The sequence below is a fragment of the Panthera uncia genome (assembly GCF_023721935.1).
Source record: "Panthera uncia isolate 11264 chromosome C1 unlocalized genomic scaffold, Puncia_PCG_1.0 HiC_scaffold_3, whole genome shotgun sequence".
In the NCBI taxonomy this organism is placed as follows: Eukaryota; Metazoa; Chordata; class Mammalia; order Carnivora; family Felidae; genus Panthera; species Panthera uncia.
Genome location: NW_026057584.1, coordinates 219,913 through 246,989, shown reverse-complemented (window position 1 = coordinate 246,989; position 27,077 = coordinate 219,913). Strand labels below are relative to the sequence as shown.

The 27,077-nt window shown below is 50.7% G+C and overlaps 1 protein-coding gene across 1 annotated transcript in view; it reads right to left on the bottom strand.

Annotated features, from left to right (window-relative positions):
• LOC125910904 (contactin-associated protein-like 4) overlaps window positions 1-27,077 on the bottom strand; it is a 132,926-nt gene that overhangs the window by 92,111 nt on the left and 13,738 nt on the right. Inside the window, exon 3 of the mRNA XM_049614444.1 lies at window positions 11,106-11,299. Within this exon, the coding sequence (XP_049470401.1) occupies window positions 11,106-11,299 (194 nt within the window). The remainder of the gene's footprint in view (window positions 1-11,105; window positions 11,300-27,077) is intronic.

The following is a 27,077-nucleotide window of genomic DNA, read 5'->3' as shown; positions in this document are numbered from 1 at the left end:
GAGTGGGGAGAAGGGGACTCACATCAGATTCTCCCTGGGGATTCGAGGGGGGAGAAGGGGACTCACATCAGATTCTCCCCGGGGATGTGAGTGGGGAGAAGGGGACTCACATCAGATTCTCCCCGGGGATTCGAGTGGGGAGAAGGGAACTCACATCAGATTCTCCCCCGGGATTTGTGTGGGGAGAAGGGAACTCACATCAGCTTCTCCCGGGGGATTCGAGTGGGGAGAACAGAACTCATACCCTGTACTTGCTGGGCGGGGCGGGGGGAGCTGACCACAGAGAAATCCAGTAGGAATGTTCCTGATGAGATCATGAAGTCTGTATTTGAAAATCACTTACTAAAACGACAAAGACATTGCTAATGGATTTGCATACCCTTGTCTCACATTTACTAGTTCAGTCCTGTTAGCAAAAGCAATTGGCTTGTGATGCCCACAGATCTTGTTCACTGATTATTGAGACTAAGGTTTTCCTGAGCCTCCCTTGACTCAAGTTTACTTGAAGGATGCTTGGGTGGCACCAAACATTCTTTCCAGTGACTTTGTCTCCCCAGGTGAGGTCCCAGATGGGAGGAGACCAGGCTGCTCCTTTATACCAATGCTGTGCAGTGATAGTCTCAGCTCGGGTGCTCTGGTCCCACGTCTGCAGCGTGCAATGTGGGAGCCACTGCCCACATGTGCGTGTTGTGTGCTTGAAGCGTGGCTGATGCAAGTGAGGGATGAAACTTTTAATTCCATTTCATTTAATTGAGTGGAATTTAAATGTAAATAGCCACGTCCCTGCTGCATCCCACGGGGCAGGTAGGGGAGCCCCAGGTGGAGCCCCAGGACACGTTAGAGCAGCAGATCTCAGAACAGCCCACAGACCGAGCCCCCGGTCCTCTCGGGGATGTGCGGGTCTCAGACCTGTGCCACTCAGGTGGCTCAAAGCCCCTTCTTGGCAGCCGGTGTTGGGCTCACAGTTCCCACACCTGTGCGAATAGCAGCCTCTCTCTGGGGCCACTTCTACCCTGAGCGATACTGCCCCATAACACCCCACCCACACTGACCGCAGGGGAAAATGCCGGAAAGTTGACCCCAGGTCAAATTTATCCATAGAGAAGGAAAAGGTGGTTTTTACGAATATAGCTTGTTCGCCAGCGATAGAGACCTCATGTAAAAGGAAAAACAGCAAAGGGTACTTTGTGTCAGGATTCAAATAGAGCTGCAGGTGTGATGATTCGGGGAGACATCTCATTTAGCAGCAAGTTAGTTTCATAGACTGATCCTTGTGTTGATATGAACTGATTTTAAGGTAGTATTCATGATTACTGCATCGCTACCCCATGTGGTTAGGGTTCAGCATTTCTTTTTAAAAGAGCCACGTAAGCAGCATTTGAAAAGACACGTCAAACATATTCCATAAGCAACGTACATAACAGGGCCTTCTGACTTCTGGTAACTTGGAGAATTTTCATCCATCATTACGCCAGCCACTGCTGGTCGCTCAGAGCCGTTAGGACCTCGGAGAGCAAACTATTCAGTCCACCTTTGGTCGGTTTTGAACGAAATGCTACACAAAGCAGTTAGCTTATCCCGAGAAGTTTAGGAAGATTTCACTCAGACATCTCCATGGATTTTAAGTGACATCAGTATTTGTTTGCACAACATGCCTGCGAGAGAAGGAACAGTCTGGTCCTCGAGCACGTGTGTGGAGTGAGGGTGCCGTCCGGGCTGCCCGCGGGCTCCCGAGGGCTGGCCCAGTCCGTCTGTGATGCAGGATCAGTCATCCTACGATGACTTAACCAAGGTTTGGTGCCTCAGACTGTGTGCACATGTTCTGGAGGTCTGGGGCCGTGTCCCTCCCCCGCCCCCCACCTTCTGCGGCGATCCTTACCAGCGCTGAGCCCACGCGGGGTGGCCGTGTCGGGGGAGTCCATCATCCGGCTGCTTCCACCCGCCAAGTGCATTCCCACAAACCACCTGCATTTCCTTTTCTAGACCCAGTGGTTGCTCATCGTCTTTTCGGATTTGAGGACTTTCTCCGGCAGACAGGCTCCTAGGCTGCCCGGGGATCTTGCACTGGGACACTTGAGCCGCAGGCAGGTAGAGACTGAAGTCTCGAATCCAGAACCTGAGAAACTGCTTTTCTAATCGAGAACTACAAACCTGTGTTTGGTTTATTTCCTTGTTAGTGAGGGAGAACCTCAGGAGGTAACTGACCTAGGGGACGTGGGCACTTTCTCTCCCAAGATAAGCATGAAGCTGTGTGGCACATTCTGGCCGGATACTGGTTTTACGCATTAAATTAACTGGTAAGTGTTTCAGACAGGCCTTCCCATTAAGGTTTACTTTTTAAGCTTTAGGGAAGATATGCTTGCAAAGTAAAAGCTGAACCCAGCCCACCTACACCTAACCGGGAGAACAGAGTCAGTTCGGAGGACTGTCCACATAGGGCTTGGGAAGCGATGGCCGGTCCCCAGGGAGTCCCATGGAAAGACCCCACTGGGACTGGCCCCTCAAATTGTTCTTCATCCGTGCTCTGCCCTGCGCGTCAGATGAAGTTGCTGATTACGGAAGATTGTGCTAGTGTTCATGCAAAAATACGCACTTGCTTATGAGTGGTGGAAGCTGTTTTGCATCTAAAGAAAATGTTCATCAGCCAGGGTACAGCCGAATATTTTGCAAAATCTGTCAGATCAAATTCTCATCTTCAACAAGTGTGTTTCCAAAGCTATGCTGGGCGTCTTGCTGGGAAAATAAAGATGTCGATTCAGCAGTTCTATACAGCCCTCATTCTTCACTCCGAATTCAACCCAGAATCTTGCAGTGATGGAGAAGGGGGGTGGGACCTCACTCCGTCTTCCCAGACCAGCCTGCAGTGACAAGTACACAGGTCTGCACGCGCCTCTGCCCTAGAAGGGTCTTCCTGCCCACTCCCGGCTTCTGTTCGGTACATTTCTCCTGTTGGGCAGGGACAGTAGAAATTTTGAGGCTTTTTTCTTCTCTTTTTAGAAAATCTTCAGAGCAGGAGCTGATGGGTTCATCCAGGATCTCACACATGATATCCTCTGGCGTCTCCTGGAAAAGGCCTGGGGAGGGGGCCATGGGTGTGTGTGGGCCCATTCCTGTGGGAATACGGGATCCCCACTCCAGGGGCTGCACTTGTCTTCCAGGTGGCACGGTGGCCCCTCCCAGGCACTGAGCCCCTGACTAAGATGCGTCAGGCCACATGACTGTCCCCTGAGAGGTCAGGAGAACTGCGTCCAAGTGTCATGCTGTCTGTCCATGCCGTGTGCGTGGTTTTCTGCGGGTGAGCTGCTGCGTCCGGCTGTCTGTCTCTACGGCTGTCTGTCTCTCTGGCAGGGTGTTGGTTCTTCCTCTTCATCTAAAATCAACTTTTGGCTGCCCCATTGGGCTCCTCTCAGCTCAGAATTTGACCTCCTTAGCCCCTGAGCTGCTCAGCACAAGCCCTGGCCGTGTTTCTGCTCGTGTTCCCTCCTCCCGAGTGGCAGAGGAAGGAGATTATTCCAACGCGGGCACCGTGAGAATCGTTTACATAATTAGCAACAGAGACAAGTTTTGCTCTCAGATGGCAACCATCTCAAGCTTATTAAGTGATCTGGGAACGAACTGATTTCCCATTTCTTCCCCAAAGTCTCCCTTCTCTGCACCTGCTCTCAGCAAGCAAGCTCTCGGATGCGTGGTGCCCCTGCCCAGGTCCTGACCCAGCATTAGCGTCCTGAGAGCACCAGGCAGGTCTCGGAATTTCTTCACATTTTTCTGCAGATTTGACTCCTGCAATTAATTCTGGACCCAAACCTCTCAAGAGCTCTCTGTCATAAAATTACCAGCACAGATTTTATTTTATATTAGCCTCAACTGATTACTGTCGCTCTATCAAAATGCCACAACATACCTTGAGCTCGGCGGGGCTCTGTCCCTGACTTGTTCTGGGGCCATTCTGTGGACATGTGCTGGGGCCATTGCTCAGATCTGGGCATGCAAGGAGCTGCCCGGGGGCTCATTCAGGGTCAGGAGGTGGGACACGAGACTCTGTGTCTGTCCCAAGCTTTCGGGTGGCACAGGTCTCCCTGGCACATGGCCCTGCTGTGTGGCGAGGCCTCAGGGTGTCACCTCGGAGGTGCCCTGCTCAGGGGGCCTCCTCAGAGCACAGGGCCGGTAGGGGGGATCACCCACCTGCTTCAAGTGAGTACTGCAACCTCAGTGTTCAGTCCGTGTTCCTCTTAAGAGCCCTTGGCCAGAGGGAGACCTGATCCACGTGAATCCCCAGCCCTCTCAAAGGCAGAGGCCCCGGGGGTCCCACCCCTTGTCCAGGACCCTGGCCTCTGAATGCTGACTGTCTTCCTCAAGGAAACCAGCCTGGACGTGGCTCCAGCCTCGGTTTCTAGTTGGGTGGCCACGTGGCTCCAGGCCACATAAGTCACCTCCTGTCTGGAGATGGAGAGCATTTCCTGTCCTCTTGTCCTCGGGTGAAGCCTACAGCCAGGCGGCCCAGTGCCCTTGCCTCCAGCACCTTCTCTGGCTCCTCCCGTCGCTTCTGGAGGGGAGTCCCTGGTACTCCAGACTCTCCCCGTTGTGAGGACAGCATTTGCTCCGACGAGAGGGCAGAGATGGCCACGCAATTGCTGATGACTCAGGTCTGCGCTGGATCTGGCCCAGGGGGAGGGGGTGATGGGGGGGCGGGGGTGTGGACAGACCTAGTAACGTCCCTGAGGAGACTGCACCCAGGCTGTTACTCTCCCCTGTGAATCCCTGAAGTCCTCCACCAACACGTGCCCCCACCGAAGTCTGTCTACTAACACACGACCTCCCCCCACCAAGTCCATGCCACCAACATGCAGGCCCCCCGAAGTCCATCCCATCAACACATGGGCCCCCAAAGTCTTCTACCAACTTGTGCCCCCTCTGAAGTCTGTCTATGAACACTCAGGCTCCCCCTCACCAAGTCCATACCACCAACACGTGCTGCCCCCCAAGTTCGTCCCACCAACGCACAGGTTTCCCCCCCACCCCGAAGTCTGTGTACCAACAACGGGCCTCACAACCTCTGGAGGTTACTGATTCCTGCTTGTACAAGTGCGCACAGAGTGTCTTCACCGTGAGTAGCAGAGTCTGCACTGTTTCCGGCAAACAAAAGACAAGTAAGACTGCAACCTAACAGGGGCCAAACTTCTGCTGCACAAACCGTGGGTCTTCGAGAAACTAAGTAAACATCATGGACCAGCCCAAACCCTCGGTCCGCACGAAGCCCATCATGTCCCTTCAGAGGACACCTGTGCTCTTTTGCCTTCTCAGGGTGCCGCATGGGCTCGGTCTGTCGTGGGCTCCTCTCTCGTGGGCTCCGTCTCCCGGCGCAGGCGCTCACGTCTCTCCTGTGATGAGGTCCTTCTATTTTATTTTCCTTCCTGTATTCGGAAGTCCTCCAAGAAATTTAAAGTAGCAATTGATTCACTAAATCTGGTGAATTCTGTCTGAGTTCCTCCCTGCGTGTATCCCTTGAAGGCATAAAGAAATGAGGTTTTGTGCTAAAACACAAATTTAATTAATTTCCCGTTACTCTTCCCAAGTTCATTCCCGGCGTTTGACAGGTGTGCCCGTCACCCGAAGGACTTGCACGACGGGGAGGACCTCCCCAGGTTTTGTTGTCACTGATTCCTCATACCTCACACCTCCAGCTCATCAACATGCTTGCGACCTTCAAATTAGAGTTCCAGTGGGTTCTAATGTAAAGAAGTGCGGCTGCAATGATTACCGCAGAGAGTACAGATTGGTTCTCACGGCAGGACCCTGGGATCTGCTCACGTAGGTTGGGGGACCAACGTGGTCCCGGCTCCCCAGGGGGACACCTGGACAGGTGAGCCATGCGGGTGGAGCTGACAGGAGAAACCTTCTTTCTAAGAGTTGGAGGTTGACTCGACAGTGAACTCTAAAGAGGATTCACAAAATGACTTAGGGCAGCCCCCTGAGGGCAGACACTAAAGTCCTTAGGGGACCAGAGCCTGCCTTTTGTGGGCTGAAGGGGCAGGGACAGGCGGGCAGGGGCGGGGCCGTGGGCGGAGTGGAGCGGGCAGTGGGCGGGGCAAGGTGGGGCTGTAGGGCTGTGGGCGGGGCTCTGGTGGACAGTGGGCGGGGCCGGGGGCCGGGCTGGGATGGGCCATAGGCGGGGCAGGGGTGGACAGTGGGCGGGGCACAGGTGGGGCTGGGTTGGGCCGTGGGCGGGGCTGTGGGCGGGCCGTGGGCGGGGCCGTGGGCACCTTGCGGGGAGCTGAGCATGCGGGTCCTCTGCGGCAGCCTCCACCCCTGGACCTTCCCAGGGAAGGCTGGACCCAGACGCGTGGCCCGAGGGCAGAGCCAGCAGCAGACGCACTCATGCGACCCCAGCTAGCGGACCCGCAAAAGCTCCGGACTGAACCAGGGATGCCGCTTGGAAGGCAGGGACGCCTGCGCAAAACGATTCACAGAGCAGAGAGCTACAAACACCATGATACAGGTAATCGTCAGCATTGACAAGAGCGTTCACATTTAGGTGATAAAAGTAAATACTTAGTGCAGACTTTGCAGCTCCTACCTAAAGCAAGTGCTTAGGGAAGGGCGGATGCTCTCATGAAACGTCGATTCATTGTAAAGGCAGCTAACTGCGGAGGCCAGTGTTGCAAACACCAGCGTCAGCTGTTTTATTTTACCTGAATGTAACAGAGTAATCCGTCATTCTAGACTCGTGGGATCTTACCTCTACGGAAGTACAGCTCAGGTTACAAGAAAGCTAAGAGGAGGAAACACGTCCAGACTAGAGTTCAAAATGGTAACTATGCCTTTACCGATATTTTTAAGGATAGGTTACTTTGGCATAACCTGTGACATCCTTTTTAAATACGAATAAAGGCAATAAAAACGTAGCAAATGAGACTATATCAAAATTAAAACCTGGGGCACCTGGGTGGCTCAGTCAGTTAATCGTCTGACTCCAGGTTTTGGCTCAGGTCATTCTCTTGCTGTTCACAGGTTCAAGCCCTGCACAGGGCTCTGTACTGGCAGCACGGAGCCTGCTTGGGATTCTCTCTCTCTCTGCCCCTCCCCTGCTTGAGCTGTCTCTGTCTCTCTCAAAATAAATAAATAAACTTGAAAAAATTAAAAACTTCTGTTCATCAAGAGACACAACCCACAGAACAAAAAGACAACCTGCAGAATGGGAGAAATGTTTGCAAATCACGTAGCTGATGAGGGGCTAACAGCAGGATGCACAACGAACTCCTATAGTTCAGCAACAGCACAATGACCTGAGTAGAGCATGAACAAGATCTGGGGCTCCTGGGGGCTCAGTCGGCTGAGTGTCCGACTTGGCTCAGGTCATGATCTCACAGTTCGTGAGTTCCAGTCCTGCATCAGGCTCTCTGCTGTCAGCTTTGGATTCTCTGTCTCCCTCTGTCTCTGCCCCGCCCCTGTTCGCCCTCTCTCTGTCTCAAAAGTAAATAAACATAAAAAAAAAAAAAAGAATGGGCAGGATCTGAACATTTCTCCAAAGGTGCCAACAGGCACAGCAAAGATGTTCACCATCAGAGATGCAGATCAGAACCACTGAGACAGCATCTCACACCCAGTACGATGGCTGCTACCAAACCACCAGAAGCCAAGCTATCCAACCAGCCTGATGGCAGGGCCCGGGTGGTGGACGGATCGGGCCTGCCTGGTGGCCCGCCAGAAGTGAAGCTTCTTGTACTCCTGCTTTTATGTAATTTGGCCTTAACGTTGGTAGGGCAGCCCCCCTACCAATGAAAGTACTTGGGGATTTGTCGGTTGGGGACTCGCCCACGACGGGCCCCCCGGGAAAAGAACCACTGGGGAAAGAAATAAGATTCCGCAGGGAAATTATGCGGCCTACATCCAGCCCTCGGCACCCCCTGTAAAGACTCCTCTACCTAAAGGAAGGATAGCCCCATATATTTCCCAGCCAAGGAGGGGGACAAATGGGTTCGAAATCCCCACTCGGTCAACAAAGGAATGTATCTATGGATACAAGTTACTCCAACTCCTAGGCCCACTTGGCCCCCAGGAGGCATTCCAGATGATAACTGGACCTGGTGGGTTAAGGTACAGAATGGTTCATTAGTTCCTAGGTATACATTGTCTCTCTGGGAGCACATAAGGCGTGGGTTCCCAGGGCCCTCCTGGCTCCCTCCCGACACCCCAGACCAAAGCGAATACTTTTGTTCCTTGTACCACAAATGGTTCAAAGGAACAATTAAGAAGTCATGTCCCTGTAAATGTTCCACTTGAGGTGTTGAGAGCTGGATGACCTTGAAAGGGCAGGAGGGAACGTTACAAGGAAATAACTATGTTGTTCCCTAATGGGTGATTACACAAAGGGACATTTTTAGAATTAGGTAATGCCAGAAAACATAGATGACGCACGCTATAAGGAATTTGCTAACAAATATAATGCCACGCTTGCCACAATAAAGTGGCCAGTCTAGGGGCGCCTGGGTGGCTCGGTCGGTCGAGCGTCCGACTTCGGCTCAGGTAATGATCTCACAGCTTGTGGGTTCGAGCCCCGCGTCGGGCTCTGCGCTGACAGCTCAGAGCCTGGGGCCTGTTTCGGATTCTGTGTCTCCCTCTCTCTCTGCCCCTCCCCCGCTCATGCTCTGTCTCTCTCTGTCTCAAAAATAAATAAACGTGAAAAAAAATTAAAAAAAAAAAAGTGGCCAGTCTAACACGCTGCTGTTGTCTCTGTCCGTTTGTTATTTTTGCCGACGCCGTTCATCCTTCGGGAACTCCTGGACCTGCTGGGGCTGGACCCCGGCACCAAACAAAACAAGAGAACAAGTGTCAGCGAGGACGTGGAGAAACTGGACGCTTGTGCTCTGCTGGTGGAATTAAAAAAATTTTTTTAATGTTTATTTCTGAAACAGAGAGAGACAGAGCATGAGTGGAGGAGGGGCAGAGAGAAAGGGAGACACAGGATTGGAGGCAGGCTCCAGGCTCCGAGCTGGCAGCACAGAGCCCGACGCGGGGCTCGAACTCACGCACCGCGAGATCATGACCTGAGCCGAAGCCGGCCGCTCGACCGACTGAGCCACCCGGGCGCCCCACTGCTGGTGGAATTAAACTGGTGATCCAGCAAGCCACCTCTGGGCACACACCCAGAAGAAGTGGACACAAGCTCATAAGATTTTTACACCCCCACGTCCACAGCTACCCACAGTAGCTCAAGGATGCAAGCCAAGTGTCCATCGACGGGTGAATAAACACAATGTGGTCCATCCACACGATGGAATATTGTTCAGCCTTAAAAAGGAAGCAAATTCTGACACCTGCTTCCACAAGGCGGAACGCCGAGGACATTATGCTCCGTGATCAAGCCAGTCACGAGAAGACACGCAGAGTCGTCAGATTCACAGGGACACAGAGCAGAAGGGTGGGCGCCAGGGGCTGGGGAGGGGGGACGGAGAGTCAGTGTCTTGCGGGGACAGAGTTTCAGTTTGGGAGGATGAGAAAGTTCTGGAGGTGACAGTCGGGGTGGTTGCACATCAGTGTGAGAGTGCTCAGTGAAGCTGAGTTGTGCACTTAACAATGGTTACGATGGCAGGTTTTATGTCATGATAGAAAACGTGCGATAAATGAAACAATAAATAAAGGCATGTTTTACAATGACGGGGGGGCCACACAGTGAGAGGTGGGAATAGGTAAGTGGTATTGATAAATCGCGTCCTCCCAGAATTTACATTCTGAAGCCTGAACCCCAGCCTGACTCATTAGGAGCTGGGATGGTTAAGAGGTAACTGAGGCTGAATGAGGTCACAGGGTGCAGGTCTGACCCCGCAGGACAGGTGCCCCTGTGAGGACGGTGAGGTCTTGCTCCCGCCCGTGAGGAGAGGCGAGAAGCTATCTGAAGGTTGGGGAGGGGCTCGTGCCCCCAGAGTGAGGGACGCATGTCCGTGGCATTCCCTTTCCCAGCCTGAGCCCACGGCGTCCACTCCTGGCTTGACTGCGTGGGACCAGCAGCGAGGAGGTGCTGTCCCAGTCTGGGTGATGGGAGAGTTTCTCCCTCTTCTTATCTGTGTCGACAGCGTGAAGCTTGGTCCACAGGGTCACGTGTTGGCCTGCATGACACTAATACTTGGCTTAGAACTGGGGGTGCTGGGGCTCCGAGCTCCCGGTGGACGCGTCGTCGTCTCCTGGTTCACATCTGCAGCTCTGGTGGTAGTCCCAGAACTGGCTTATCCCAGACAGGCTGAGTAGACGCAGAAGTGGGTGCAGACCCGGGTAGAGAAAGAGGGTGTGGACGTCAAAGTACAGGCTGTGAGGCACCTGGGTCCGCACCCCAAACTTTTCTGCTGTTTTACATGAGAAAGAATGGCGTCTTGGCCCCTGGCAGGATCCTGAGCCGCTCCCTCCACCCTCCATTTCAATCATGTATGGCTTCCTTGTCATTGCTGTTTTTGTGTGACCTGGGTCCTCGACCTTCTCTGGCCACTTCACACCCTAGTCAGAGCCTGCGTGGCTGCACAAACCCTAATTCAATAATTATGCAATAAAAGGGACGTGGTCTGCTGTATAACTTTCTGAAAGTCTCAAGAGTTAAGCAAACAAAAACAATCTGCCCTAAAGAAACTTTGGCCTTCAGAGACACCAGGTAGGTCCCTGAATCCGGAAGACCCACTGAACGTGGCCAAGCGGTTCTGGGCAGACCCCGAAAGCCTCGTGCGGCTGCTTCCACATTTCTGCACCTGGCAGTGGTGAAAGTCGTCAGCTCTTGTCCCTGGGGCCCCTCCGGGCAGGGAAGAGGGACAGGAAGGACTTCCTGTGCTCACGTGGAATGCACCATGACCACACAGCTTCCACGAGGTCGTGCAAAGCAGGGGCTGGGTTATTCTTGATGCCACTCACTCTTAACCAGAACAAAAGGAGTATTTTATTTCATTTCTTTCCATGCTATGAAATCATTTCACTTGAACTTTCATGTGTCATGCATTTGGAAATGCGTGGAAACCTGACAAAGTATTCGTGAATGTTTGTTTCTCTGATGGGTCTGAGACCCTGGCCCGGGAGGAGGGAGGGCTCTCCTGGGGGCCCTCAAGGTGGAGTCACATTAAAGGACCTACCGAGATGCTTTCCTCACGTCGGTACTGCTTCCAGTTCCTGCCACTGTCGCTGAACATCAGGAGGTAGCTGGTCACCCAGTCGGAGCTCCCGTACCCGCCCTGCGTGGCCACCGCGGTGACGGCCACCCTGTCCCCGAGGTCGATCTGCAGCCACTGGTTCCTGTTTGACACGAGTGGTGTCCAGCCTCCGGCTCCTTGTTGAGGAAAAGGAGACAGGAAGAACACAGTAAGAGCAGGAAATATTAAAATGCATCTCAAAGGGGGCGAAAGTGGCATAGGGCTTATGCCCTGCATTTCTGAAGCCTGGAACCTGACCTCCTTGAAAACCCACAATGCGCAACACAAGAATGAGCCCTAGTGTAGACAATGGGCTTTAGTTAACAGTAATCAGTAAGTAGTGGTTCATCGAGGACAGTGCTGCTGGGAGATTCTAGTAGGCGGGACTCTGTGTGTGGGCCGGAGGAGGAGGGTCCGGGGCATACGGACTCCTGACCCTTCCCACTCTGTGTTCCTGCAAAACTGGAACTGTTCTAAAATTGGTCTGTGAATTGAAGAGAGAATAAATTGCATAGTGTCCAGAGGAGAATAGACTCAAATGGAAATGTAATAAAGGACACCAAGGAAAGGCAGACAAATATCTAAGAGCCTGAACATGATAAAATTAATAAAAGATCAGAAAAAAGTGGTGGTGATGGAAACAGGCAAAGCAGGAATAATGTTCATATAACCCGAGTCCCTGAGGAGAAAAACAAAACAGTGGAGCAGGATTAATGTTTAAAACTGTAACCTGGGGCGCCTGGGGGGCTGAGTCGGTTAAGCGGCCGACTTCGGCTCAGGTCATGATCTCACGGTCCGTGAGTTCAAGCCCCGCGTCGGGCTCTGTGCTGACAGCTCGGAGCCTGGAGCCTGTTTCAGATTCTGTGTCTCCCTCTCTCTGACCCTCCCCCGTTCATGCTCTGTCTCTCTCTGTCTCAAAAATAAATAAATGTTAAAAAAAAATTAAAAAAAAAATTGTTTTTTTAAAAATTCCAGAAACGGACCCAAATATATGCAGAAATTTAGTATATGGCAAAGATGTAGTCTGTAAGTTCCGGGACAAAGATGGACACTTTCATAAATGGTCCTGAGACAAAGGGCAGCCATCTGGAAGGAGATAAAATCAAATCTATGTTTCACACATACACAAGCGCAAGCTCCTAATGGGTCAGGGATCTAGGTGTAAAAGTGAGACCACAAATGGTGGAAGAAATGGGTACACTGCTCTTTGACACTGGTTCAGAGAAAGCGTTTCTAACTGACTCAAAATACAGAGACTATACAGATTGATAAATTTGGCTACTCCGCTTTTTAGATCCATGACAAGAATGAAACAAAACAAAAACAAAAACCCAGAACGAGTCAAAAAACAGCTGACGGACAAAGAGAAAATGCCAACTGCACGTGTCATGCACATCACCGCGCGCGCGGGAGTGGGCGAGTGAAGTGTGGTATGCTGCACGGCAGGAGGCTGTGGAGGGGTCTGGATGCACCTCTAGGGCCTCCATTGCATGGACCTGTGAAGCCCTAACGTCTACTCCACAGGAGAAGGAAAGGGAATCAGGTCTGCCATCTGCCCTCCCTGCAGACGAGGGGTGGGGGTGAGCCAGCAGCTGGGGAGACGGGACCCGGGGGGAGAGTGGACGAGACGGGCCGGGCAGGTGGGGAGGCGTGGCCGTCTACAGCTCTGACCGTGGGAACTGAGGAGATGCTCCACATCTCCCCACCTCCCCAGAAATAAGCAGCTGAGTCCTACCAGGACACGAAGGGGCCCGAGTACAATTCAAGGTCAACGCGAGCCTGGCCTCACCACACAGTGGGCAGCACCCCTGGCGTCTGGGGGAGCACCGCGCATGGAGGGTCCAGGGCAGGGAAGAGCCTGGATCCGCCCCAGTGCTGCCGTCCAGTCTGGACGTGCAGGTTTGCGATTCCGGAACTACCTTGCACGCGTAGTAGACACCAATGCCCACAGACCAACGGGCAGTTCAGAAACATGGCAGCGTCTCCTTATGACGAAGTCCCCCTTGTGGGATTGCGTTCTGTTACTGAGACTCTCGTACTGAATTAATTGTACTTCTTAACGTCCAGGACAGAATATCGGCCCTCTGCACCCCAAGTAATACAACAAAGAAAGGCAGGTGCCAGACCGTCCCTTAGAGTAGAAAACCGTCCCTTCATCTCTCCTGTCCTCTCTCCTCATGACTGGGAGGGACACATGCCATGGCCCTGCCACCCACGCAGACCAGTGGCAAGAGACCGGACTCAAAGGGGCAGAAATTCTGAGACAGACACGCGTACCGTGAATATTTCCCCACGTCCGTGCTTGGCTTTCTTCTTTATATATCAAAGAGAAAGTGTTTTAATTTGGATGAAGTCCAAGGAATAAAGTCCTGCTTTAGAAATCACCACCTACTCCAAGTTCACAGGGTACTTTTCTGTCTTCTTTAGAAGTTAAATGTCTTTAGTCTGTTTTGTTTAAGACCTTATCCAGAAGATGCAAAGAACTCTTACCACTCAGAAATAATAAGGACAAGCACCCTAACACATTCACGGGTAAAATCTTGAACGGACACGTCACAGAAGAAGACACGAATGGCCAGTAATCACACGAGAAAGGTGCTTAATGCCGTCCATCATCAGGGAAACACGAACGAAGCCCAAGCCGCTTCAGGGGGATGAGCCTCGTACAAGTGGACGACTGTGTGCGGTGAGGACATGGGGCGCCCAGGAGTCTCACCCTGGCTGGTGGCCTGAATAATACCCTCGGGGGAATGCAGGGCATGACTTTGGAAACTTAGACGTCCACCTACCGTGTGACCCAGCCGGCCCCTCCCAGGGACTTCTAAACACACGTCCAGGTCAGCTTCATTTGTGGCATCAACACTTGAGGTGATCCAACCGTCCAACAGCTGACCGACGGGCAAACACAGTGGGGCTTCCTTCCAGCACGTGGTGACACAGCACCTCAGGAAGGCCTAAGGTCTTGGTCCCCACAGCGATGTGGGTGGATCGCAGACACTGCATCGAGTCGAAAGCACCGCCCTGGTTGCCGGGGCTCGGGCACTGACCAGAGGGCAGGGAGGGACCCCACGTGAGGACGGCAGTGTGCTCATCACTGAGAAGTGCACTTGACGTTGCGCCTTTCATGGGAGGGAGGTCACGGCAGAGCGCCCGTCTGAACCTGCTCTCCCCACCGCGTGGCCCTGCAGGTGGCGTGTTGACGTGGGCGGCGGGCGGCCCCACGAGCCGAGCAGCCCAGGGAACCGGGCCATTGCCCCAGCACACAGGCACAAACCAGCACCTGCCGTGGGAACTCCCCTGGCTCTCGCCGCAGACAGACTGTGGGGCACGAGACTCATCTGCTTAACAGAAAGTCAACTGTCTGTTCAGCAAAAAACCCAAATTGTTCAATTTGGGCACTAGGCTCGGCTGTAGAGTGGAACCTGTCCGCAGACGACTCCAGACAGAAAACAGACCCGTGTGCCGCGGCGGGGGGGAGTCTGGGGACCATGGGCAGCACAGAAGCAAGCCCAGAGACCCACGCCGGGCTGACCGCTTGCTTCTCTGGCCCCTTCCGGACTCTGGGGCATTCCCCACTGTGGGCTGGCACTGGCCTTCTCCCCGGAAGGGTATGGCCCCAGCCTTGGGGGGCAGGTGACCGCACTGACGAGGGTGGTCTGACCGTTTGCTCTGAGGTGACTCACGTTCCACATAAGCTCCGGTTGGAAACACCTCGAGGTGGAAGTCATCCCCAGAGAATCACTGGCGGGTCTGGCTACGCGGGATTAACCCAGGCATCCCCGTGAATCTTTGCTGGACGGCCTACCCTCCCAAGGATAGTGCGTCCACTTTTTAGGGGAATCACACGTAACTGAGTGGTGCCAGCCCGCCCGAGGGAAGCCTCACTGCTGGACAGAGGCATAGGTACAGGGAACGCTGGGCCGAGTCTCCAGAACGGCCTCTTTCCAGCTGGAAGGCCTTCGACCGCTGATGCTCACGCCGAGCCAGCGCACCCTCGGTGGGAGGTGCCCAGCGGCAGGTGTCAGCGCTCCGGGGCCACAGCCCAGTGTCCTCACCTGGCCGGCGGCCTGAGGACACTCCGTACGTGAGGCCCCTGCAAGGTGCATCCGGAGGAGGACATACTCAACCGCCTCACCCTCTACGTCCTGGACCTGTCCTCGGGTCAGGACCCCCGGCACTGACCTGGACCTGTCCCTGGGTCACTCAGTGGGGGGACCCCACCGCCCTGGGTCACTCAGTGGGCCTCCTGACCAGCTCGTCCCGGCCCTGGCTTGCTGCCCAGTGTCCACTCTGCCCCAGTTATTGCTTGAAGCTGGAGTGAACCATCCTGCCCCCTCTCACAACACAGGGCTGTTTCAGGTGCCCTCAGGGCCACAGCCACCCAGGTCCCAGGACCCGCCGGACCCCCTGCCCTCTCGGCGGCGGATCCCTCTCCTCACCGTGTCCGGGGAGCCCTCCCTGAGCCTCTACCATGTGTCCCGGCATGTCCGCTGGTATTTGTTTGATCCTTTTGCTTTTAAATAATTGCCTATTTGTCTTGGAGGAAGTTGCAAATTAAATGTAAAGGAGGGAGAAAGAAGCAGGAAGGGCGTGGACTGAGTCAGCTCTGGGAGTCCCTAAAAGGGGACAAAGTGCCAGGTCATAAAGGTGCAGAGAAAGCAGAGGACAGGACACCTATTAGGTGTGTGGGGCGCAGTCCCTCCGGGTGGGGACTTTTGCCCCCATTTTGTGTCTGTATACGGTTTAGTGCTTCAGTTTTCACGTGGTTTCTGGAGCCAAGGACCCAGGACCAAAGCCCTGTGTGTGGCTGCGCTGTGAGGGCAGGTGGCCCCCACCCCCACCTCCTGGAGTATAAGCAGCACGTGGGGGAATATAGTGGCTTCGTTCTGACTTCCTTCAGGAGGTGAGACGGGTCACCTGAGGGCTCCCCCTGTGTCGGGGTTGTCGGGAGCTCGGCCCCTTCACACCCCTCCCCTGAAGAAACCAGGTGGGTAGGAGCCGCAGGGCCGCCTCCCTGCTCCAAGCTGGGAGTCCCAGGAGGGGGGTGCTGCCCACCGTCAGGACACCACTGCCCACGGAGCAGAGTTTCCTTCGCTGCCTTTCCCACGACTCAATAAACAGATAAAACACTTGCAACTTGGAAGCTGGGGAAATGTGTGCGCGTGAGGCTGTGTGGACTGGCCACGGGAGGCCTCTGTGCTGGGGGAGCAGGATTTGGGGGCGCATGGAGAGCCTGGGCACCTTCTCTGCTCACGGCGTGGCGGGGGGGGGGGGCACTGCCGGCTCAGGACACCTGTGGCAGCGCCGCTCGCACTTTGCCTGGAAACACCTGGAAACTCCTTTGCTCTGCACCGAGCGTGAACTTCTTCCCCTGCAGGCTTGGAGAGCGGGGCCACCTTTCTGATCTCCCACTGACCTGAGGTCCGCGCTGGTCAGGTGGACGATAGCGAGACCGGCCTTGTACACAAATCATAAGTGCCGACAGCTGGGGAAGGTTCAGGAAGCAGCTCCCCCGGGTGTCACATGACTCTCCTGTGCCTCAGTTTCCCCTGTGACGTTACTCCTGGCCCAGGTTTGCTTAGAGGATTGGGAAGTTTCCTGCGTTATAAAACTCCTAGGGCAATCTCCAGGTGTTAACATTGACACGGCTGGACCCTCATCGGGGCCCCTCGAGGCAGGGTGGCCGCTCCCGGTGCGTGAGTGTGGGTTTCATGGGTCCTGGTCTGACACATTCCTTCCACTCCGCTTGGGGAGTGTCTGCACTTCATCCCTACCCTCCCTGACCCCTGCCGCTCCTGGGGGCCCTCTACCTTGTTGGGAATCCACTTTGCAATCCCCACACAGGAGAGTGACAGGCTCTGAAGGGCAGCGTTGCTTGAGCCTCTGGGGGACCAGAAGCCGGCCCTCCCTGGAGGCACGCGTGTCCCCGAAGCAGCTGGAATGTCCTGTCACCGGCCAGGAGGCCAGCAGGCGTCACCAGACATGCACACACCGGGAGGCGCAGTCCCTTCTGTAGCCGTGTGCGTGGTCACTGCTCACCTTCCCGTAGACCAGACGCCAGCATCACCTGGGGGAGCCAGCGTGCCGACGGGGAGGACAGCATTCACCCTGCCCGGCCTCCGCTCCCTTCACCCCAGGCCCCGAGGCCCCCTGTTCTCTGTCCGAGGACCAGGGCGCTTGCTCTGGGGTGTGATGCTGTCAACAGACCCTCCACTGCCCGGCTTTCTGGTCATCGCCTCGCAGCCCGCCGCCCACATACTCTCCTCACCGGCTGCTCCTCTGTCCAATGCAGGGTCCAGTGAAGCCATCTTGGATTCACAGACGCAGAGACATCAGGACCCCAGCCTCGTCCCCGGGACATCTCAGCACCCGAAGGGTCCTTGAGGAGCCCCGATGCCCTGGGCAGTAGTGACTCTGGCTCCTGGACCCTCCTCCAAACTGGGTCCCCTACAGCTGTATCTTGTCCTGGCCCAGCTTTCCTTCTGTCACACCTTCAGACAGGAGGGTCTGAGCCCCTGCCTGTCCCTGTCCCTCTGCAGCGAGCCCACGGCGCCTCCTGGGGCAAGGACCCCTCCATGGGAAGGACACAGCTGGACAGACCCCCCCCCCCATCCCAGAGGCTTTGCTGCACATTTGGAAACCACCCCCTGACCGTTCTCCCCTTGCTGTCTCCACGGTGTGGGGTCTCTACCCTCAGAAGGCCGAGGCATTGACAGTTTTGATGCCCTCAGAGGCAAGCTGGACGAGCTGGATGCAGCCGAGACGGTAAGTGGATGGAAGGTCAGCCCCGGGCGCTCCAGCAAGGCCGGCGTGGGGACCTGTGGCACCCTGGTGGGAACCCCACCCATTCTGCACTGGAGGTCCAGGTGTCTGTGTCAAAGGACAGCGGACAGAGGAGCCAAGGTCTGACTTCTCAGTAAGGGCACATTGGCCCAGTGACACCGCTGGCCTCCCGATCTCTGATGGCCCTGGGGAAGCCTTGTTAGCCTCAGCCTCATATGCACACACACCTGCTGTTTCAGACCTCCTGGCGAGCTGGAAGGCACCAAAGAAAATAGTGCATCACACATGTATGAGTGTGCACACGTGTGTGTGTTTTGTACACCACTCCGTTGCCCTAAGAAATGGGCTTAGACCCATGGAGGCCACTTTAATGGCTGGGGTTCACTTTTGAGTAAACTGAGCATATTCTTGGAACCTGCCTTCTCTGAAGTTTTTTTTAGCTTTATCAATGGGAGTTTTTGGGAGGCTAAAACATTATTTTTAGCTTTCACTGCAACTCATTTATCAAATTATCATTGCACATAAGCTTCCATGTCTTTAAAATGACAAAGCCAGTGTGGACATGAAGTCAGTGGGTGTGGACGGGAAGGTGTCGGATACTCTCGAGCAGGTGCGTGCAAGGAGGTGGGTGCAAGGCGGCAGGAAGGAGAGAGAAATCAGACAAGTGGCCATAAGGGGTGCACACAGGGGGCCTCTGGTTCCTCACCAATCTGCTGACCAGCTGGAGCCCACAGCATTTTTTTCACAAGTGAGTTTTAAGCAGAAATTTGTCTTTGGGAGAGGCCAGGACAAGGCTTCACACACAGCAGAACGGCTGGGTTGTTGCCAGCGTTCTAAGAGCAAGCAGATGAAGAGATCGGGAGTTCACGGAACACGTGAACAATACCATCATATAACTTGACCTAATTTTCGTTTCTAGAGCATTCCATCCAGCAGATCACAGCTCCTTCCAACCGTGCACAGAACATTTACAAGGTAAACTATTGTGTTCCATAAAACACATTTCAATAATTTTAAGAGAACTCAAATCATACAAAGTATATGTAAAATGAAGTTACTAATCCCCAACAGAAGGATATCTGGAAAATACCAAAATATCTGGAAACTAAATAACATACTTCTAAATAACCTCAGTCAGAAGGAAGATCACATGGAAAATTGGAAATTTTTTTACGGAATAAAAATGAAAACACAACTTATCAAAACTTGTGAATGTCACTGATGCACCAGCTGGGGGGGACTGAGAACACAGAGGGATGTCAGAGGAGAGAGTTCTTGGATCAGTGACCCCAGCTTCCAGACCTGAAGGAGCCAGAAAAAGAAGGAAACACGTCCACCGACTTAGACAGAAGTAAGGAAATAATAGAGACCAAATGGAAGCTAAAGAAAGAGAAAACGGAGAATCAGTAGAGAAAAAAAGAAAGTTGTTCCTTAGATCTATGAAACCGATAAACTTCTACTTAGAGTGATTGGGAACAAATAGAGGCTCCATTAATTACTAATCTCAGGAATGAGAGGGGGATGTCACTACTGGTATCAAAGGATAAACAAATAGTTTAAAATAAAAGAAAAAATACAAATCTATCATCTTATGAATATAGATGCAAACATTTTTGACAAAATGTCAGCATATAAAATCCAATAATAAATCCAATAAATAAAAAGGATAATACACCATAACAAATGTGACTTACCCTATGAATGCAATGTTGGTTTAACATTAGAAATTCTATCAGTGTGATTCAGCATATGATCACACTAAAAAAGTAAATGATACAATCATCAGAATAAATGTAAAAAAGCTTGTGACAATAGCTAACATTCATTCCTGATTGAAAAAATGAAGTCTCGACAACCAAAGGACAGGCATTTATAAAAAAACCTGTAAGTGCCATCCTACAGAGAGGTGAAAGACTGAATGCTTTGCCCCCGAGATCAGGAGTAAGGCAAGGGGGCCTGTTCTCGCCACACCCATTCAACATCACAAACAGCATGTAGCCAAGGCAATATGGTAAGAAAATAAAATAAAAGGAACTGGATTGGGAAGGAAGAATCAAAGGGTTTTTACCCACAAACAACACGGTCATCTATGTAGACAAACCTGCGGAATCTAAAATGTGGCAGGAGAATATTGTGTGGTTTTAGCAAGTTTTCTGAATATACAACCAAATCAATATACTAAAATCCATTGTATTTCTTTTGCACGACTTACATTACCTGGCTTGATCACTTATTACAAAATTATAGCTCTTAAAAAAAGCATCGAGTAAAGATAATGAAATAGATCAATGGAGCAGAAAAAGTCCAGAAACTGATTCAGTCATATGTGATCAACTGTTTTTTTCACAAAGGTGCAGAAAATTGAGTGGTAAAGGACCGTCTTTTCCAAAACCTGTGCTGGGACAATTGGATATTTATAGGTTAAAAAAAGTGAGGGGATTTGTTCCACAGTGCATACAATATAATATTTTTATTTAACATGGAACATAACCCTAAATATAATATCTAATTATAGACAACAAATAGATGAAGACACGGGAGAAATTATTGTGACCTTGAGTTATAAAAAGTATTTCATAATATTACCCCAAAGCACAATTGCTCTAACAAAATGACAAATTGGTTTTCCTCAAGATAAAAACTTCTGCCCTGCAAAAGACACCATTTAAAGAACAGAAACATAAGAAACACACTGAGAGAACATATTTGCATCCCCAACCCACCTACCGAAATAGGTAGAACTCTGAGCACTCGATGCCTGCAGACTCAACAAACCAAAGCAAAACTAAAAAATAGGCAAAAGTCTTGAAATTTCCCAAAAAGATAATCACAATAAGCCATGAGAAAATGGCATTATTCTTTGGCGGTATAAAATTAGAAACCCCAATCTGTTAGAATGTGTAACCTGGGGGTCAGGGAGGGTGTGGACCACCTAGAACCCTCTGGCATGCTGGTGGAGACGCAAAAGGGAAAAACGACACTAGAAAACTCTCTGCCAGTGTCTTAAAATACTGAGCATTCACCCCTGGCTTAGGCAGCGTTAGATATACTTCTGGAACTCTGCACAAGAGAAACACAAACGCATCCACACAAGACCTGCGAGATAATGCTCTGACGGCTTTATCCCGTGTCCCCAAACCAGAAACCACCCAAGTGTCCTTCAACTAGGGAGAGGACACCAGTGTGTGTTGTGTTCATACACAGAGTAGTACCGAGAAATTAAAAGGAAAAAGTCACTGAAACACCAAAAACCGCAGAGTGGTCTCATGTTAAGCAGAAGAACTCAGATTTACTTGTGTTCTACAACAGGACAAAGTACTGTAAGGTGAAAACATCGGGAGGGTGACTGCATTGGGGGTGGCATAGGGGGACAGGCTGGAGGACACCCTTAGGGTGAGGGTATATTTAATTGCTTTGTGAGTGAGGCCATAATTTATATGGGAGCAGCCGTCTGTCAAATTAAAGATGTTAATTAAAACAATAATATTTTGGAAACATAGGTGAAAATCTCAATCTTGGAAGCATTGGAATTTATAGCTGCAGAGTTCTGACTTCTCTTTCCTTAAAGAAAAGAGTCTTGTAAAGTCATTCACAGTCTTAGGTCTGTAGGAGCTAAAAAAAAAGGACAAGAGAAGAAACAGACTGTGAGACTCCTCTTCTTGCAGCCACAACAAGGCAGGGCTCCAGAATGGGTGGACGAGGCCAAAGGGGCAGAATCGCTTTTGAACCTGCAGCTTGTTCATATTACATTTGGAAAGCTTTTTTCCTCGAACCTCAACAATGTGGTTATTTCTTCCATATTACATGCATCTCAGATTTACAGGAAGGGCACTTTTAATAAGAACTGAAATGTCAAGTTTCGGGCGGCGGTAATCTCAGCTATCGGTGTGACCTGTGTTTTTACTTGGAGGCTGTCTGATGAGATCTTGGATTCCGGGACCACAATGGCTCCACGTGGCTTCAGGAAGAGAGAAATCTCCAGGTAACTTGTATCTTTGGTCCTGGTTTTCAAAATTCTGTTGTATTTTCAATAACCTGGTATTTCTCTTGAAATAAACTCAACATAGGATTCAAAGGAATAAAAATCAGCACAGAAACCGCTTTTTCTGCTGTTAAAAAAGAACAGAGGAATGAAACAACCACTGAGCTGAACCAGGCAGTAGCTGAGGTCCAAGGGGTGATCGGTACTTGTCCACAAATCCTTGTGTCTCTGGGGTGAGCGGAACGGCCCCGGAGGCACTGGTCTTTTTTCTTACCTCCCTTCAAATGACATAGGGGAGAGATGTCCATTCATTCATCAGCAGAGGCTACGGCACAGCAAAAACGTGCCTAACGCACTCGCTGTACCGAGCTCAGCTATGACCGTATTCACTGAATAAACAAAATATCCATCTGTCTGTTTCAGCCATTCCAAAGTCAGTGGTATTGTGCTGAGTGAAACAACTCAGAGGAGGACATGTGATTCCACTTATGGGGGATCTAAAAACGAACAGAACAGAACAGAAACAGACTCTTAAACGCAGAGAGGAACCTGGAGGTCGCCAGACGGGAGGTGGGGTCGGGTGGGCACAACCGAAGGCAAGTGGGGGGTGGCAGGTACCAACCTGCAGGTATAAACTCAGTAAGACGGCGGGGGGAGGGGGCAGCGCACAGCACAGGGAACACAGTTACTAATGTGACAGCTTCGTGTGGTGACGGGTGGTGGCTACGGTGACCCTGGAGGTCACTTCACAGTGTATGTGAATGTTGAATCACTGTGTTGCGCACCTGAAACATAGAATGCTGTGTTCCAACGACGCTTCACTAAAATAACAACAAAATGTGATCTCTGGGAATGTTTACTGCCCACAGACACAATCCAGAAGGGGCAAATGATTTTGTGCTGAAAATAAAGACTCACATTAAGGAAAATATCTCTCACACACTGTTACTGAAATTTCAAGTAACTTACGTGCTAAGCTCTACATAAACTATTATATTTTAACAGTTTTATAGCTGACATTAATTAAAACTTTTTTTGATGTGCCAAACAGACTGTAAAAAAGTCTTACTTGTCTATTCACTTTAAAATTTTTTTTTTTCAACGTTTTTTATTTATTTTTGGGACAGAGAGAGACAGAGCATGAACGGGGGAGGGGCAGAGAGAGAGGGAGACACAGAATCGGAAACAGGCTCCAGGCTCCGAGCCATCAGCCCAGAGCCTGACGCGGGGCTCGAACTCACGGACCGCGAGATCGTGACCTGGCTGAAGCCGGACGCTTAACCGACTGCGCCACCCAGGCGCCCCAATTCACTTTAAATACTAGGTTTTGATTACTTTAAATATCAGTGTTAGTTACGTATAAAAATCTGCAGAAACTGTTGTTTTTTGAACCCAAATCTTCCGTGTGGGTGTGCACTCTGAGCGTCTATCTCAGATGCAGTATTTCCCCTGCTCAGCCCCACTGAAATCATGGCATGTGAAGGGTGCACATGTGGTAATTATACCTCAAAATCTTACCCAGAAAAATGCCATATTGGAGATTTGGTTCTCGGAAATGTGCATATGAAAACATGGCTCGTGGGGTGCCTGGGTGTCTCAGCTGGTTGAGCAACTTCGGCTCAGGTCATGATCTCATGGTTCGTGAGTTCGAGCCCTGTCTTGGGCTCTGTGCTGACAGCTCAGAGCCCACTTCGGATCCTTGGATCCAGCCTCCCTCTCTGCCCTTTCCCCAACTGCAATCTCTTTCTCTAAAAAATAAACAAACATTTAGGGAGGAAGGAAGGGAAGGAAGGAAGGAAGAAAAGAGGGAAGGAAGGAAGGAGGAGGGAGGGAAGGAAGGAGGGAAGGAGGGAAGGAAGGAAGGAGGGAAGGAAGGAAGGAGGGAAGAAAGGAAGGAGGGAAGGAAGGAAGGAGGGAAGGAGGGAAGGAAGGAGTGAAAGGAAGGAAGGAGGGAGGGAGAGAGGAAGGAAGGAGGGAAGGAAGGGAAATGCGGTGCATGGCTCACCCTTTCTGGGGTTTATCTTCTCTTCCAACATTTCTTATAATTTATTTCTTATAATAATATGTCAAAGTATATCATCTTCAAAGTTATATTGTCCAAAGTTGTAGATATTTTGTGTTCTTCTGTGCTGTACCATTTTTCTACCAAGTTTTTGCTTTAACACATCTTTGCAATGAATCAACTTCAAATCTGACCTATAGATTTTTAAGTGTATAATTTCGTGTTCCTTAGTACATTCACTGGCTGTGCAACCATCGGCACCATCCGCTTTCTGAACATTTGACCTTGAAAGAAGCCCCCACTGTCTACTCTGTCTACTCTGCAAACCCAGGCCCCTTGCAACTCACAAACGCCCTTCTGTCTGTGGATTTGCCTGTTCTGGATGTGTCAGATAATTTGGAATCTCATTGTATCAATACCATACGATTTTATATGGTTTTACCTTTCCTCCTGGGTTGGTACAGCCCCCTGGTGGGCTGCAGGTGTGGGGGAGCGTGTCTTTGACGTGCAAACTAGGCGATCAGAACTATAGTCCCTCCAGCTGGGGCCCCTGAGGCAACATTCTTCTGCCCTCACCCCCCAGGGAGGTGCCTGCACCTGGGTCCCAGCAGTTGAGAGCCCACCCAGCAAGCTGGCCAGTCCTGAGCTGTTCGCTGTGCCCTCTCTTGCCTTTCTCTGGAAACCCCAATAATGACCATGGCCTGAGCTCTCCTAGCTCCTGGTTCTGCTTTCTCAGCGGATTGGGCCCCCATGACCCTGAGGGCGAGCCCTGCCTCTTGTTTGCAGGGGAGGTGTGAGCAGCTTTAACTCTGTTTTCAGTGGCATTGACCTCGGTGTCCTGGCTCCCTCACCTTTATAAAGTTGGCTTTTACATTGCTTTTCTTACTTTTTTATTGTTGAGTTGTAAGAGTTCTTTATCCACGCTGGAGTGACAAGCCCTTTACCAGATGCATAATTTACAAATATTTTCCCCATTCTGTGGGTTTTCTGGTCCGTCTCTTAACGATGTCCTTCAAAGCAAAGCATTTTTAATTTCGAAGAAACCAAGTCTGGTTTTTTCTTTTGTCACTTGTGCATTTAGTTTTGTATCTATAAAAACACTTCTGGATCCAAGGCTGTGAAAATTCACTAATACGTTTTTCTCTAAGACTTTCGTCGTTTAACTGCTTACATTAAGTCTGTGGCTCATCCTGGGTCCCTTCTGGTGCTTGGTGTGAGTCTAGCTTCACGCTTCTGCGTGTGGATGTCCACGTGGTCGGCACATTTCTTGGAAAGACCGTTCTTTCGGCCACTGGATTTTCTTAGGGCCCCTCTTGGAAACCAACGTACTACAAATGTGAGGGGTCGTTTCTGGACATAGATTGAATCCCATGACCTTGGGGTCGGCCTAGAAACGAGCAAGTGTGAGTCCCCCAAACCTTCTTCTTCAGTATTGTTACGGCTTCTCTGGGCCACTTGCATTTCCCAGTTTATTTTAGGGTCAGCTTGTCCTCTCTTGTGAAGAGCCATCTGGGATTTTAGAAGCGTTGCCCCGAGTGGAGACTCATTTGAAGAAGCAGCACCAGTTTTGAAAATAGTAAGTCTTCTGACACACAGACAGGAGCTGTCTTTCCACGTGTTCAGGTCCGCTTGAATTTCTTCTAGCTCTGCTTTGTATTTCTTATGTAAATAGAGATCTTGCACTTTTTTGGTAAATTTATCGGGAGGGTTTTAATACTTTCTGATGCTAGTGTCAATCGAATTGGTTTCCTAATCCCACTTTTGTATATTCATTGCTAAAGTATAGAAATACAATTAACTTTGGGATATTGATCTTGTGTCTGACGCACTTGCTAAACTCATGTCATAATTGTGTGTATGTGTGTGTGTATGTGTGTGTGTGCGTGTGTACAAGATCGTGCCACCTACAAATAGAGAGAATTTTACTTCTTCTTACTTATACCCTTTTTAAAAGAATGTTTATTTATTTTTGAGAGAGAGAGAGACAGAGCGCGCGTGGCTGAGGGGCAGAGACAGAGGGAGACACAGAATCCGAAGCAGCTCCAGGCTCCGAGCCGTCAGCGCCGAGCCCGACTCGGGGCTTGAACTCACAAACCCTGAGATCATGACCTGAGCCGAAGTCGGACGCTCAACAGACTGAGCCACCCAGGCGCCCCTACTGATGGCCTTTATTCCATTTTCTGGCCCACTCTTCCCGGCTAGAACCTCCAGGACGATGTTACGTATCACTGGCAAGAGCAAACAGCCTTGTTTTGTGCCCGGTCTCAGGGGAAGCATTTCGTCTTTTACCATCAAGCACGATGTGAACTACTGGTTTTTCCAGATGCCTTTGAAGTCTGCTGAAGTTTCCTTCTATTTCTAGTGTGTTCATTGTATTTATCATAAAAAAGTGTGAGATTTTGTTAAATGCTTTTTCTGCATCTATTGAGATTATCATGCATTTGTTCCTTTATGCTATTAATGTGATATTACATGAGTTAATTTTTCGATATTAAACCAGCCTTGAATTTCTTGGTAAATCCCACTTGGTCATGGAGTATACTTCTTGTTATATGTTGCTGGATTTATTGTGCTAGGTTGTAAACTTTTTTTGAGAATTTTTTTTGTCTACTTTCTTAAGTGACATTAGATTGTAGTTTTCTTGTAATACCTTTGGTTTGGGCATCAAGGTGACGAACTCAGAATGAGTTGACACGTTTCCCCTCCCTTCATATTTGGGAATAGCTTGGGAAAGCTTGTGCTCACACACGAGCAGTCAGGTTCTGAGTTTGCTTTGGGGAAAGTTTATGGTTACTATTTCAATCTCTTGTGCTGGGTATATTCTAATTTTCTATTCTTTCTTAAGTCAAATAGAAGTTTGTCAATTTTGTTAAAATTTTCAAAAATCCAACTTTGACTTTGCTGCTCTTTGCTGTTGGTTCTCTGTTCTCTGTTTGAATTTCCTTTGGTTTCTGGTTATTTGCTGAAATCACTCAACTTTTAATCTTGAACATATTAATTATATTTGTTTTAAAGACTATGTCTTATAACTTTGTTATTAATAAAGCTGTTTTATTTCTTTGGTTTTCAGTCAAATCTTATCATGTGCCTTTCCCCCTCATTTCTAAACTAGACAGTTTTATTTTAAAAACGTAAGAAGCAGGGCACC